General features: G+C 35.0%; 1 protein-coding gene across 4 annotated transcripts in view; it reads left to right on the top strand.

Moving 5' to 3' along the window:
• Positions 1–6,397: 6,397 nt before the first annotated feature.
• axo (axotactin) overlaps positions 6,398–17,028 on the top strand; it is a 143,287-nt gene continuing 132,656 nt past the window's right edge. Inside the window, exon 1 of one of the 4 annotated variants that reach the window (XM_036364562.2) lies at positions 6,398–6,622. Coding sequence is in view for 1 of the 4 variants with exons in the window: in XM_070111148.1 (XP_069967249.1) it covers positions 7,060–7,069 (10 nt within the window). In the remaining 3 variants the exon portion in view is untranslated. Of the gene's footprint in view, positions 7,070–17,028 lie in introns of all 4 variants that reach the window. The other 3 variants (XM_036364557.2, XM_070111148.1, XM_036364568.2) reach the window with 3 other exon arrangements.

Genomic DNA, 17,028 nt, shown 5'->3' with positions numbered 1-17,028 from the left:
AGATTGCGCAAAACCACAAAACAATGACAAATAAATCTCTTATATATGCTTTAGTCAATCGATGGACCGCCAAATGGTAAATAACGCAAATCAGAAGGATTACAGGGAGCTGGAGAGGGGTTGGAGCCGCGCGCCGCAGACGTTAATTGGAATGCCAATTACAAATTATGTCAACGCAAGAATTAAAATTTTCACAATTACACCTTCGTTTTTTCATAAACACAATCAACTGAAAATTAATTGACAGTGTCAGCATTGACATAAGCGGGGGGTAGGGCCTGCCGGCGATTACCATGCAAATCGTGGAAATACTATATAATTGGATACAATTGGTCGATATGCAATGAGGCCAACAAGCAAAACATTAATTACAATTCGAATTTTACGGGAGCAAATTCACCAAAATGCAACTACATTCAAGGTCGAACTCAATTACCAAACCGGTGAAAATTAACGCAAACGCTTCGGCAGGCTTTCCACGGCCAAATCAAGTGCCGTCGATTTTAGCATGCAAATCTGTGTCGCTGCCAAAGTGCAGATGTAAAAATTATCAGGATGCCAACAATTGCCGAAGTAGTATGCTCGCAGTTGCTAAGATGCGAACGCTAATAACCCAGCCCCCAGCCTCTGTGGTACAGTTTCTTCTGCCAACTTCCAACAAATAGTTTCAAAGTGGCGAGCGTGTAAGACTAATTAGCGACACTTTGTCGATAACTTGAGCATTTAGCTAAGTGTTGTTGTTGTAGCGAAACTCGAGCTTTATAATGTGAAAAGTCAAACAAAACAACAATATCTTGCTTTTCTAAATATTTTTAATTATTAAGAAAATCAGAAACTACTGCATAACTTATAATCGTTCACGTTTTCTTATGAAATCGAGAAACTAGTTAATTTTCCTAATTTTGTTTTTCATACAAATAAATAGCTAATAGATAGGATTTAAACATAAATGTCTCAATCGTTAACCAATAAGGTAGACACCGTAACCTGAATTTATTCATTTATACATATACTGCATACAGAAATCTTTCCGAAAAATATCTTTGTAAATTATGACAGAGTATTTAAAATGTATTAATAAAATTTTAGTAACAAATTTAGAAAGCAACTTATTGTCTTGTATTAGCTACGTTACGAATATACCGACATAGTTAACATAGTTGCTTGACTCTAAAGAAAATACTTAGATTTTCGATACTGAGCAAGGTAAAAAGGATATTATTGGTTAGCATGATACCAATAGTCACTGGTCTTTCTGTGCAGCAGCGTATGGAAGAAGACTCAAATAAGTTCGTCATTGCGCGCAACAATTGAAGCTGTGCCAATCCACACTATGGAAGATTTTGCGCAAATATCTTGATTTGCGGGCCTACAGCATCCAACTAGAATCGAAGCCGAACGACCATCAAGCACGTCGCACGTTCGGTGAAAGGGCCCAAAAAGAGATGGCCACCGATCCAGATTTTCACAAGAAAACGTTGTTTAGCAATTAACCTGACTTTTGGTTGGCTAACATCCGCAAAAAGTCACTGTTTATTGTGCTCTATAGGCAGAGGGAATCAGTGGTCCATATTTTTTCAAAAATGATGCCGGCCATAATGTTACAGTCAATGAGGAACGCTATAGAGCCATGATTAATTGGAAAATTGGGCCTCTCGAGTGGAATTCATTCGAGCCAGCAGCGGCGTTCACTTGCTCGAAATCATTTTTAATCCTTATCTTTGTAATAAAGCTAAATTTTTGGACATAACATTAAATTTCATGATTTTTATTTATTTTTGAAAATCACATGTCTAAAAATAACACCCTTTATTGTGAGTAATAGATTTAATTAGTTTCAAGGGATTCTATAAAATCGGCAGTAAAAATTGAGCAATTTCGTCAAATATAAAATTGGTTGACTGATATATATAAAATACCTCTAGAATCTCTAACCACTACCGTTATTTGTTACGAAATTATTGCACTTCTAGTAATTTTGAACAATACCATATAGGATGAGGGAATAATAGGGGTCATAAATCAGCGCCTCGACGCTCACGAGTACCTTGAGTAGAAGTTATTCTACACGACACAAATATTGATATATGTCTGATGTCCGAAACGCTTTTTACGAGCCATTCATTTTTACAATTTCAGTTAAAATGCACAAACATCCATTATTTCTTACTGCTTTGTATAGTCCGCCTAGCTATAGTATATAAATTTATTTAAAATATATGACGGAAGGTACACCATAGGTGGGGATTTGAACGCAAAACACACTCTTTGTGGACTTCGTTTAACTACAACGAAAGGCCAAGAACTTCTTAAAGCTCTACAAGCAGTTGAATGCAACATTGTTTCCACAGGTAGACTCACTTATTGGCCTACAGATAGTAGGAATTTACGAGACCTTCTTGACTTCTTTATAGCCAATAAACTACCGAAAATCAGCTTAAGTATTAAAATTAGCTCAGACCTAAGCTCTGACCATTCACCAGTCTTACTAACCCTGTATGAAAAGTTAATAATTTCGGCCGACACGCCTACGTTATGTAATAAACATACTAATTGGTATAAATTTAAGAGTATACTGAATAAAGTCGACTCAAAGCTTAAGCTCATATCGGGAGGTACTGACTGGACTGTGAAGTTGAATATTTCACAAAAATAATTCAAAATGCTGCGTGGAAGAGTACACCAAATATTCGCGTCAAGCTAAGTGGAAACAAGTACCCAAAATACATTTTAAAAAGTATCCATAATAATAACAGATAACAGCAAACTATGTCCTCTGCTCTCAAAACGGAGCTTAATAAATGTTCAGCGCAACTAAGGACACAAATTAAACAGTTTAAAAATTATGCACAACTTAGCTGATAAATCCACTGAGTATTCTCTCTGGAAAGCTGCAAGAAATATGAATAAGCAAATAAAACATGTCACACCAATAAAACTAAATAAAACTACATGGGCCAAAACGAATGAACATAAAGCTGCGGTATTTGCAAATCATTTGAGAACCACATTTACGCCCAACGATGGATATGACATAAATTGTGAAAATAGTTGGTTGGATCCACACATCAGCATTTCTCCAGTTACTAGTAAAGAAGTTAAATATCTTATAGGGAACACATGGCTCAAAAAAGCACCTGGGTTTGATTTAATAACCGGAGTAATATTACGCAATTTACCAAAGAATTGTATAAAGAAACTCGTAAACATTATAAACTGTGCATTATGCCTCAGATACGTCCCATCGCTTGGAAAAGTGCCTGAAGTCATATAGGCCAATACCGCTGTTGTCAGCTTTATTCAAAATCTGTGAAAATGTAAACATTTCATACCAGCACATCAATTTGGCTTTCGTGACCACCATTCAACAATTGATCAGGGCGCCAAATTGTAAATTATGTTAAATATACAATGGGAAAAAAAGTTTGTTTGTTCGGCAGCCTTCTTGGACGTGTCTTAAGCTTTCGACAAAGTTTGGCATTCAGGTCTGCTGCTCAAATTAAAATACATGTTATCCAACCAATATTGCGAAATAATTGCTTCCTACTTAAAAGATAGGTACTTCAGCATTAAACAAGAAGATGCATACTTAAACTTGCAACCGATTGAAGCGGGTATTCCCTTTATTTGCTTCTTACTAGTGACATCCCTACTGACCCAAGGTATGTACCAGCGCCATTTGTGGATGACACAGCATTGTTAGCAGCTGGAAAATCTACCTCAGTACCTACTCGACGAGTGCAGACAGCAGTTAATGCAATTATCAAGTGGGTAGCTAAGTGGCGCATAAATTAAACGACTCCAAATCAATTCACATCGACTTTACATTGAAAAAATCGGCATGTCGTCCAATTTATATAAATAATACTCCTATACCACATCATAACAGTGCTATATCTAAGCTTTACTGGCTTGTGAGCTTGATATGAAATTTGCTAAACTTTACCACCTAATTGGCAGGAGATCCAGTTTATCAGTCCAAAACAAGTTGTTAATATACAATACAATCAAGTTCTAAAGCCATTCTGGGCCTAAGTAGCTCAACTATGGGGTTGCTTAAGTCAAAGCTGTATTGCCTGCATTAAGCGCTTTCAAAGTAAGGTTCTAAGGACTTTAGTTAATGCTCCTTGGTACGTTAGATCTGCTGACCAACACCGTGATCTAGGCGGGAATTCAGTGGTAAATGAAATAATCAAAATTGGAACTAAAGCTTAGACAGCATGTTAATGAGGAGGCCTCCAGATTCAGCGAAACTGCTGGGCGTGACATCCGGTTGAAACTCAAGAAGCCTTCCGACCTAGAAGGGAACAATTGCAACAAATGTATTTCATTAACATGTAGACTTAAGTTTTATTTTATATTTTAATTAGAAAAGAATTGTTTGTTTGTATTTTGTTTTTATATTAGGTCAAGTAAAAAGTTCGTTTGGTTTTTATCTAAGAGATGGCAATATTTTCCATAGTACTAGTGTTGCGTGTCGCATCATGTCATACTAATCGCGCTAAAAGTTTGTCTTTGACAGGTTTTCAATTGACTGACTCAGTCCGTTGTGAGCGCTCGTCAAAGATGAACACCAGCAAAGAGAAAATTCGCTATATTTTACAATTTTTCTTCGATCAAGGCGAAAAAGCGGCTGAAAAAATAAATTAATTTATGGGCCCGATACTGTAAACGAACGTGTAGCACAAAAGTGGTTTGCTAGGTTCCGTTCCGGTAATTTCGATGTCAAAGATGCACCACGCGTCGGGGGGCCTGTCGTCGAAAATTGCGATAAAATCATGGAAATAGTGGAAACAGACCGTCACGTGAACACTCATTTGATTGCTGAGAAACCAAAGATAAGCCAGAAAACCGTTTAGAACCATTTGCATTTTGGATTCAAAAACAAGCTCGATGTTTGGGCGCCACATGAACTAATGCAAAAAAACATGATGGTTTGCCTGTGTGTTTGGTGGGATTTGCAAGGAATCATCTACTACGAGCTGCTCCCCTATGGCCAAACGCTCAATTCGGCCCTCTACTGCCAACAAATGAATCGCTTGAAGGCAGCACTCATCCAGAAGAGGTCATCTTTAATCAACAGAGGCCGAATTGTGTTCCATCAGGACAACGCCAGGCCACACACGTCATTGGTGACGCTACAGAAGCTCCGGGAGCGCGGATGGGAGGTCCTAACCCACCTTATAGTCCGGACCTGGCACCAAGTGATTACCATCTTTTCCTGTCCATGGCGAACACGCTTAATGGTGAGAAGTTGGCCTCAAGAGAGGCTCTCCGAGTTTTTTGCCAATAGGGACGCAGCCTTCTACGAAAGGGGTATAATGAAGTTGACATCTCGTTGGCAACAAGTTTACGAACAAAACGGGGCATATTTCACTTAAACCGGACAAATGTACACGAAGTTATCATCTTTTGAAAAATCAATAAAAAACCGACCGTAAACAAAAAAAGATGTTTATAATAATACATACATATGTATATAAGTAGGTACGGAATACATTTTACTAACGCAGCTATGGAAATAATTAACAACTTCCTAACTAGATTTTTTACGTAGCACAGCGGAGTCACGGTAATTGCAAACCTGACGAGCTGGAAAGAAAAGGCACCACCGCTTTATTCGTACCTTTTACGATTTGAATCGGTCTCGAGGTTCTTTGTCGAATTATAAGATTTGGTTACAGGAGTTATTTTTTTTTTGACTTCACAAAAGTATGTATTTATTAGATCTAGTGCGAGAATCAATCCACCTAAACTAAGTTAAGTTACTTTTAAAAACAACTGATTTTATTATAAAAAAAACTACAATTCATCCATTTTTTTTTTTCAGTGTATCAACTGTTCGCACTGATGACGTACTGGGGATCACCTACCAACTGATTTCATTAATATTTTCCTTATGTCTGCGTCTGATAAAATAAGCCACAAGTGCACGATAATGCAAGCGTTAGGCTCAGCTTATCGCTGTAAGCTGTTGCTATATATGTGTATGTCTATATACTCACATATAATATACGAATATACATAAGCATATACACAGCATGAAAATAAGTATGCTCCACCTACACAAACATACACTACCAAATAAAACTCCATGTATATGTGTGTGCGTATGTGAAATCAAAAGTAATTTATTATAATCCACAATCAGCAAGTGGTTCACTTACCTCGTTCATTCATGAAACGCAAATATTTTTGTCGCATGCGAGAAACCGGCGAGTATCGCAAATTTCTAACGTATCTCCAGCTAGCTTTTGCCTGCGTGCCATTTACGCTCCGCATAGTCCACCTCTCTCACGCATTCATACATATGTATATGTGTGTGTACACTGCACCTCGATTTCAGTTAAGTTTGACTGTTTTTTCGGGGATTCAGCGCGATCGGACGTACCGTGAATTATCAGTTGCGGTTCTGCGCTGCGTTCGTGCGGTTCGTCGTGTTTATCATATAGCCACAGGTGTTTTGGGCATTCAAGCTCCTTTATAGTTTGATAAAAACATACTAAAATACATACATACATTTTGTTGTTGTGTTAACTCTAATTATAGTGTACTTTAAATGCACTTGGAAGCAGCAAGTATCCTATCAATCCTACGGCGCTCCGCAGGAGTTTAAGTAATAGTGTGTATCTAACGGTGTTTGTGTTCTTTCATTTGTCATACAGCTTGACATTGGTGTCATATTAAATATTTAATAAATGGAATAATTGTACTTAGAGCCTAACATTTTTATATTTCATTAATTTGAATGCAAGTTAAGTGCACTGCGTTTAAAATAGTATCTGGTGTATGAAGATCGCAGTAAGTGCGCTGAATAGAGCACGAGCTCTAAATAGAAATAGTTGACAGCTCTGCGAATTAAAGTATGAAAATTTAATGCAAGCTGTATGTGTTATTCAACAGTGTGATCTCAGCTAATTATCCAATGGAATTATTTGTTTCGATAGCAAAAAAAATATACATATTATTTCTTTATGTTTTATGTTTCGAATATTTATAATGAAAGTATAATCGCGCAGCTGTCAAAATGATTGATAACTTCTTTATTTCTATTCTACCATGGATGTTCGTATGTACCGAAATTTATTCGTTGTGCTAAAATAATTAAATAAATGTATTTTTATGTTAAGTGACACGTCTCAATATTCAGCAAACATGACTTCATTCAATAAAATATAAATTAAAATACAGATTTTCGAAATCGAATTTTTCTTTCGTCGTATAGTTAAAACTTATATTCCAGCCGATCTAATACACCATACATAATTTCACACATTAACAGTGAAATCGTTTCTCTATTTGGAGTTATAGCTGTAATGCTAGCGAAAAGTAGACATTAACCTACATTTTTATTATACTTCGGAGACATACAAAGTATATATGTATATAAATGACCAGCATATGAGCCAAGTCCGTCTGTCTGTCTATATATACGCGAACTAGTCTCTCAGCTATTAAGATATCAGTATGAAATTTTACACACATCTTTTTCTCACCAAGAAGTTGCTCTTTCGCTGGAACCGCCGATATCGGACAACTATAGCATATAGCTGCCATACAAACTGAACAATCAAACACAAGTCCTTGTATGGAAAAATCTTTTATTTGTCAAAATATCTTTACAAAATTTGACATAGGCATCGCTACAATCTCGGAATGAGATCGAATCACTATCGTATATAGCTGCCATTTAAACTGACCGATCAAAATCAGAATAAAGATATTTTTATACCCTTCTATGCAATAAGCAAAGCAAATGTGAAGGGTATTATAGCATCAGTGCAGCCAAGTGAACTTTTTTTCTTATTATATACTCTAATGATATAAAACTCCATCGAGATTTTGAGCAACATCCTTTCCTTACACCTGTACTCGACCTTTTCAATGTCATTGATATAGATTTTCCAACCAACAGCAAAAAATGCTGGAAGCTTGTGTGGTTATACTTGTATCTCCATTATTATAGGCTTTTCGTTTTGCTTTGCTTTAAAGAACTTTCGTTCGTTTTTTGTTAATTAATTTGAATATCTAAAGTTTTAGTATATTTCTCATTACATTGTCATAAATTAGTTTTTGCCAAACGTTTCCTCGACTATTCATTCATGTTTGAAAAATGTTTCCATATACCTCAAGAATTTTGTAAAAATTTCAATGAAGTTTGTTCGAGAAACTTGGCTGCGGTAAATTTATATGATTTCCACTATATGTTCTTAAAGCCAGATTGTACGTTGGGAACTATATTAAAATCTCCCCTGAGAGCTTTAAACAAATCTGTTTATAGAAAGTAAAAAAAAAAATGTTGAATATGCATTGAACATACAAATATGTTCTGTGGAAGAATTTCATTTTAAATTTGCATGATTTTATCAAATTGGTTTCAACTGGACAATTGTCATATGTATAGGGATAAAAAATAACGAAACGCTTGCTCAGACGCAATTTATAGCATGCCTACAATTCTTATTCACGCTGTGCTGATGACAATTTAAACGAAACGAAATGCATGTGCATTAAGGAGAGTCGATTCTAACGGTGAATTCTTTTTGAGAGCTGCGATACCTTAAGAAATAGCGCCACAGTTCAAATACAAATACATATGAATTAGACAAAAATACAATAAGAATAGTAGACACTTATGACAGAGAATAACAACACTAGAATAAGGAAGGACTTATTACATTACTATGCACAGCAGAATCGTTATTATACTTTAGTTTTGACTGGGTTAGATGGCTGATCCCTCAAGCTAGCGGGGGTTCACACTTAGGCTGCTATGTACAGTCCTTTATGAAGCCAGATAAAGAAAACTCCCAATAGTTGGATATCAGCTATCGACAAAAGCGCCTTGAACCAATCACAAATCTGCTTTCACTTGTATAACTTTTGACATTTTATTTTAACACTATTCATTTGAGATATTGGCTGATCTTCACTAATGCAAATATGTGCTTAGGATGTATGAAGTGTCGGATAAGTTTATTAGTTTAGTTCAAAGTGCGGCGCATTTTAGATCAATCAACGCTTGCAAGATGAATGCATAAGTGTATTAAGTTTCGACATAAATCACGAAAGAACATATGACACAAATTTACACGTTACATTGTCAGCGAGACTGTGCATCTCTCGTGGCCTCACAAGCTAAGATGAGTTCATTTTAGCGTACTAAGGTTCTAGAAGAATGACCATATAAAATATGATTTTAATTCTATCGAAATCTGATTTATGCAGATATACCATACGTGATGCTCATATATGTTGGAAAGAACTTATTTAAGTATCATACTTAGATTTTTACATGGTGCCGGAATAAAGTACATTTTATTCTCAAGCGTGCGATATATAAGTCGAATAGTGAGGAAACAAGTGTTATTATTTGCAATCAAGATTAATGTCTTTATTATAATCGGCCGCTTGGAAGTACTCAGAGCGGCTCTATGCACGTAGACACACACATACAAGCGCTTAAGTGCATACATTCATAAAGCAAAGAAATTCTTGAAAGCAAACAAAAGAGTATTTGAATGATATATTCTTAATGTGCACACCTCCACTTGTGTCATGTGACATGTCAGTTTGCTTAACTCATACCGCTCGTTTAACTCATTGTGTATCTGTAAGTCGGAGGAAGTGTTAATTAAAGCTCTTTTTTTTCAAATTAAAAAATATGTAAAAGTTCAGATTGAAAGCAGCGTCAGTAATTGGATATAAATCACAACATCTAATTGGCGCTACAAAATATTATTTTAAATTGATAATTCATATAGTTAGAGTTGTTCACAATTAGAAATGAAATGGAATTTGTCGAAAGACTTTCTCCAATACTCTTCAAACAAGATTTCATATAAGATAGAGTGTCAGCATGGGCTGCACTGCTGGATCTTTTCCTCTACATATACGCGAACCAGTCCCTCTGATATCGATATAAAAATTTGCACACATACTTTTCTACTCATAAAGCTCCTCATGTTTCGGAAACGCCGATATCGGACCACTATAACATATAGCTGCTATACAAACTGATCAATGTAACACAAGAGCTGTTGAGGAAAACTTTTTTATTTGGAACGGTAGATTAGGTTAGGTGAAGAGGTCGATCCGAACAGAGATTTCGATAATTGATCTTAAGACTCTTCTAGTTCACTGAAGGTAAGACTGCCGAGATGTTTCTACCTCAGTTTTTCCCTCATATCGGTCACAATCAATGCGCGCCCATAATGGAAAAAAACGACGAAGTTTCGAGCAGCGAACTAACTCCATAGTAATTGAAAAAGAGTCAAAACCAAAGTTCTGATCATGATTACGATGTATATACGTGAAAAGTGTCTATATAAACCAGCTTATCTGTTATATATTTCATTCTATATGTACAACTTGAAATCTAACAACGAACCCACTTAATTTTAGATATACACCATGGTACAAAATTCGAAATTAATTTATATACCGCTTTAATCGTAAGGTAGCCACAATACTATATTCCTGACTAATAATCAGATTTACGTAGTTTTAATACAAGTATAGGTTATGTTTGTTAATTCCAAATTTATTGAAATGAAGTTTTGAATAATCAGCAATAAAAAAATTTAACCACACAAAGTGTAATAAAATTCATATTGTTTAATACCAGAAGAAATTCCGATATTTTTAAGAGTAGAAGCTGGTACCGTTCATGAATATATCTTATCTTCGTAATTATATAATGGTAGAACAAATAGGTACTTAAGTCAGCCTGAGAACAGGCTAATTAAAAGTAATACTGACATAATATTTATATATTTTTGCTTTGTTTTGTAGTATTTATATTGCGCTTTTTGCTTCCGCCCTCCACCCGCCGAAGCATGCCATAAATGCTGATAATGGCCTGGCTTTCCTATCTCTAACTTTATTGACAAAAATGAGCAAGTATTTACACTTCTGGTATTGTTTGCATGTTGGCTTTGCTTTAGCATGAATTTTGTATAATGCTTCGTCAAACATAGGTGCTTACATCCGAAACGTTAGCCGACTACATTGCGTAGTCCAAGTAGGCCAATAACACCAACTTTATTATCAGAATTTCTGCGTCATATTTGTTCTTTGAATTTTTGTCTATTGCTTTCATTTACTGAAGTTGTTAATTTCGGGAAAATTTACGCATAAATTTTGTGATTAATTTGCATACGCAAATTACAATTGGTCTTTTGCGTCAAATTGCAAAGACAAATATTTTTTCTTTAATTTACACTCAAATTGGTAAATTGTTGTTGTTGTCAAAACATAACTACCGATATACCGACTTTGCTCGGTACATATTTTAGGATGGATAACCTGAGTACCCAAGTGTGAGCAGTAAGTCCATTGGGTAATGCTTATATTGTATTTTGCTCAATTCGTAACCCTGGAATTCACATCTTCTGCTTACGCCGTCAAGTCAAAATAATACAATATATACATATATACATTTATGTATTTCAACAAGCACAAGAGCAAAGAAGTGGCGACGGTTGATGTATATCTGGAAAAATCCGAAGCATCTCAAAAAAACTCTCGGAACAATTAGCACTGAAGTCCACTTTGTTTTTCATTAATTGGATATTTAGTTACACACTTTGGTCAAAAACTTCAAATAAAACAACCAGCGGATTCGATAAACCTGACACATGGTAGTATCTATAGACATAGTTGTAGGCAAATTTGTCTTCAGAAATATCTCGTCTCTTATATAATATATTGTACTTAATAACTTTGCAGTAGATTAGTTTCGAGGTATGCACCGCGACCTATGGTCTATTGTGCCCAACTTTGCAGTAAGTGTGAGGAGAAACAAACAATAACTTTTCATTTACTTTGTGATTGGACGGGAGGCACTACTTTAGGGCAATCGGATCCCATCGAATGATAATTTAGTTATGAATGGATTTTATAGAAGCTTTTTCATACCAGAAGTACTCTATAAGGATTGACCTTGCCCGAGTAACGATGATATATATATGCAAATATATATTACAACTTTTTTATGTCATTAATATATAATACCTGGTGCTAATAACAATGACAGCATATAGAAGTAAGAAAGACTAAGATCGGATCTAACCGAATATTTTATGTTTTAATTGAGATATCTTCTATTAAGCTATATGAGGTATTAACGCAACCAAAAGTACTGAATTTAAAATATTGAGTATATGAAAGAAAAGTAACTGGAGGCGTGTCTACCTTCATAGCAGAGGTTTTCGTTTATTCAGCTAGTAGTTAAATAAAAAAACTTAATTTCATTTAAATATCGAACAGATTGACTTAAATAAAATATTTAAAGTCAACTAGAAAGTCAACAAATTGTTCCGATTTAAACGCCACATGGACAGACAATTACTCTAATATTACTCTAATAACTTATCTAAGATAAGTCCCATATCGACCGACATATGTGCTCACCTGCAAGTTCGACAGGTCTATTTTCGACAGAAGGGAACATTACTACCAGGAAAACATTCTCTAAGAATTGAACCGATATTTTAGATATAAGGTCACACATAGGCACTGAAGTCCATGTATTCGGTATCTGGGGGCTTGAAAATTTATTGTCCGACTGCAAGTATTTTTAATTGAGAAATGACATACCTTCAGTTCCTGTGATATCATCCAAGAGAAAAAAGGTATAAGGAAGAGCTAGAAAACTTGTCCTTAGCAAGTTGGGTCGATTTTGCTTTGTGGTTTGTAAGATATATACTTTAATCCTCTTAGGGGTGGGACAAAGCTCACGTTTTACAGTTGTTTAAACCACGTTGTTTTAACCATTCGATTAGGAATAATAATAATGATTGTAATAATGTGTATAATTTAACTCGATTGCATTTAGGTAAATTATTATACACGTACGTACACATATTTGCATACTTGTATTTGCCCAGTACTTTATACGGTGATTGATCTGTTGCCGGTTCTTCCCTTCAAAGCGGCAATTTTTATACATATTAGAATATATCTTAGTTATGTCATACATATTAAAATTCCTGCCTTAAGAGAATCTAAATTGAGAACGTGAATTTAGTCGTACATTTATAGCAACAGTTTAATAAATAATTTATACAAGAGTGTTAGAAAAAAGGAAATTTCAAGCGGAGATAGTTGCGTAAGCCCTTACAAACTTATTCATGATATTTTAAGACTATCCAAAATATTGGACTTTGAGTTTTTCTGGACAAAAGCAAATATTTCCTTCGCTGACGGCATACAAGTCCTTTCATATGTATGATTTATCGATCAACTTCGTCGAATACTAACCTTAGGCCTTTTAACTTTGGTTATGTTAGTAGTAAGCACTAAGTGCAGACCGCAACAGTTGCCAACAAAAAAAGTTGCCTGAATCAGAATGTTGAGCTTTTCAGATATATATATGTTAAAGAAAGGTGTGGCAATAAACTAGAAAGAGACTAGAAATCTTCATATTGGCTTTTTTTTCATGTTAAAGGAGAGACTACTACTTAAACGAAAATAACTTATGAATATGCAACAAACAATATTTAAAAGCCATTTAATTGTCAATAACTTTGGCTTACTTGGTGTTAGAAAGTTCTAATTGAATTCAGTGATCAATAACTGAATTGCATTGTTTTGAAATTTCAGTTGTTGAATTATTTATCAAATCTTCAGTTTCTAGGTTGCCAAACCAATGGCTGAAATCAATTGAAGTTCGTAGTACCTAAAAGAGTTTGGTTAATATGAAGTTGAACTGCTTTACTTTCACTCAACTGAGTGGAGTTTTAACCCGTATTAGGGTCATTAATTTAATTAAATAATATATGAAAATATATTGAAAAGCGAAAAATTTACATTAATCAGATATTTAATTGATCAAACAAATTTTTATTAACTGTCACACATTTTTAATTTAAACATTTTAATTCAAACATTTTAAAACTACAAAATATATATAAAACAACAACAAAATTTATGACAACCAATACTAGTTGGTAACAAAGCCATTCACTGGTTTGGTTAATGACTTCACGAATTAATGTATTTTTATGTCCCACGCTCTCCAAAAAGTAACGGAAGGAAGCTGTAAATTCGAGCATTTTTGCAACAACAGCCAAAAAGTCTCAGCCCAGCGAGAAAAAACAGACTACCCCGAAACCTAACCTAACAACAAACAAAATGGAGCAATTTTCTAATAAGATATTAAGTTGTCAATTATCTTCAGGGAAATTGCATCTGAGTTTACAATTATTTTACCACAAAACTAGTCAATGATCGTCCGATCTGAAAATGTTTGGATATTATAGCACTATCTTGGGCAGTAATCCATGCCAAATTTTGTGAAGATATCATTGGTGTAACAATTGTTAATTAAAAGCAGTTTTCCATACTCGAACTTAATTTTGATAAATCAGTTTTTTATGACGGCTATATGTATGCTTTAGTAATCTGATATTGGCGGTTCCTACAAATGAGCAGCTTCATGGAGAGAAAAACATGAGTGCAATATTTCAGAGTGATATCTCAAAAAATCAGGGACTAGTTCCCGTATATACAGACAGACGGACAGATGGCCAGATGGACATGGTTAAATCAACTCAGTTCGTCACGCTAGTCATTTTTATACATATATGGTATATTTTATAGGGCCTCCGGCGTTTCCTTCTAGGTGTTACAAACTTCGTGGCAAACTTAATATATCCTCTTCAAAGTATAAAAACAACTTTTTAAACAGGTAGGGAAATGCTATTAGCAAAAGATAATTGGGGTATTATTGTAAAATTTTGTGCATTTGCTGTTACATTATTACACTCTGTGTCGCGAAGCTTTATAAAAATATCCAAATTTACCTAGTCTAGTACTTAATGGGAGTTCACTTTAACTGATGCGGGTAACACAGGCGGATTTTTCCTCTCTATATATGTATGTAAGTACATGAGAACGAGCCTTGGTTGTTTACTATTTTATTTGCCAACGAATAAATTGTCTGCTAAATAATGCAAATGTTCCCATAATAAAAGTGTAATCAACTCCAGCTCAACTAACGACAGTTATCTCAAGCGAGTATAAGTTCATTTCGCAAACGTGTATTTCTATTCGTAACCACAAAATTATATTTGACTATATTTTTAATTGGTCATATTCATGTGATACCTACTTACATACATATATAGAATATTGTTAGTCGTGCACTCTGTCACTGTCACTGCCGCTGTCAGTGTGTACTCCAGTACGTGAGCTTCGTTAGTGCCGTTTCAGACAGGGATGCAAAAGAGTCTGATCTTTTTCAAATTTTCTTTTGGTGTCGCTCTGGGCATTCACACGGTCAAAAAGAGTCCAGCAACTCGAGTCTAGTTTTTCTGCATTCCTTTTCACAAAATGTTCGTAAATATTTGTGCGGTTCGACTGCGCAACACCGCGCAACACTGCATGCTGCGTATTTCATTTGTATGTTGAGATGATGGTCACACATTTTGCTTGCAATGAATTACCATGAATATGGTAGAACAATATGCATAATACAAGTACCTACCCGCTAAATAGTTTCAAAAAAATACTAAAGACGGGAATTCCCTAATCCACAAGAATGTATTGAATATCCGCAACTAATATTTTCAAGGCCAAATTTATAATAGCAATTTCCTAATCTTTAAGTATTAAAAACTCATAATTTCTTTACTGCGTATTAAAAATTCATAATTTCTTTACTCCATAATCTATATCTTAATTTTCTCCTTATTTACAATTTGTCATAATATTTCTATTATTCTATGCATACGTATTTGCATATTACATACAAAAATAGATAACAGAACTCAAATTTGCGATCGAATTCATTTGAAACCGAGCGCTCTTGCAACCATTCAAAGGATTTGAAAGTGAAAAGGAATGCTGAAAAGGGTAGCAGCGAGCTGTTACGAAAAAGAACACAAAGCGTGCCACCCGAACACGAGTGGCACGGTCCCTTCGTCTTTCCTCGTCGTCTCCTCGCCCACAATAAACTGGTTTGAGACTCTTTTGCGTCCCTGTCTGAAACGGCACTTAACAATTTTCCCTCCCTCGTGCGTATTTTAAACAGAATGTCATTGGTGTAACAATTGTCATTAACACTCGTTAATTACACATCTAAATACAATGCAAATAAACCTACGAATGTAGAAGTATTTGTTGATACACATGACAGTGGCCGAGGCGGTAGCAAAGAACAAATAATTGTCGTAAACATTTCCCAAATGCCAAATGAGTTATGATCACATAGCTGGAAATAGGAAGCATTCGTGCATGTGAACAATTGTTGGTATAATGTACTGTAAACTCTTTCCCATTCGCATTTGTCGAACTCATTACAACTCTTAAGCGTATATTCACTTGTGCCTCGATGTTAGCTCGTATAGTACTGGTCCGCAGTGACTATGGAGCAAATTTCCATGGGATTTCCATGATTTTATTGATAGTGATATTAACGATGCTTATTTCGATTTTATTCAATATCATGGAAAAACGTAGCTATATTCTATAGTGCGCCGATATCGGCGGTTTCGACAAATACAACCCCAACTTCAGGGGGGAAAAAGGAAGTGTTCAAAGTTTCGGATCGATATTCCACAAACTAAGGAACTAGTTCGCGTATTTACGTTGATCACGCTCTGAGGTTTTCTTCTGGGTGTTGCAAACTTCTTAGCAAACTTAATATACCTTGTTTAGGGTATAAAAAGTAGTATTTATTAATATTAATTTAATAACATTAAGTTCTTATCCGTAACCTTCATATGAATTTTTGTTTAAAACAGTGCATTGTTATTACGAAGTATATATTTAGGGACATTAATTTCTTCCTAATATAGACCAAAGTTTGAAAGCATTAGGAAACAAAAGATAAATATCAAAAATTAAAGGAAAAATAAGAAAAAACGTTGACTTTGGTTGTACCGAAGTTATAATACCCTTCACAAATACCAAGGTGCCTTACAAGAGCTTGATTCCGATGTAATTTCGTGAAGATACCTTGTCAAATGAAAGAGTTTTCCATAGAAACAGTTGCCGATACAAATACTTGATTCCGATTGTTCA

Source organism: Bactrocera oleae, chromosome 6, assembly GCF_042242935.1.
Source record: "Bactrocera oleae isolate idBacOlea1 chromosome 6, idBacOlea1, whole genome shotgun sequence".
Taxonomy (NCBI): domain Eukaryota; kingdom Metazoa; phylum Arthropoda; class Insecta; order Diptera; family Tephritidae; genus Bactrocera; species Bactrocera oleae.
The sequence above is the reverse complement of the archived record's forward strand: the minus strand, read 5'-3'. Positions and strand labels throughout refer to the sequence as shown.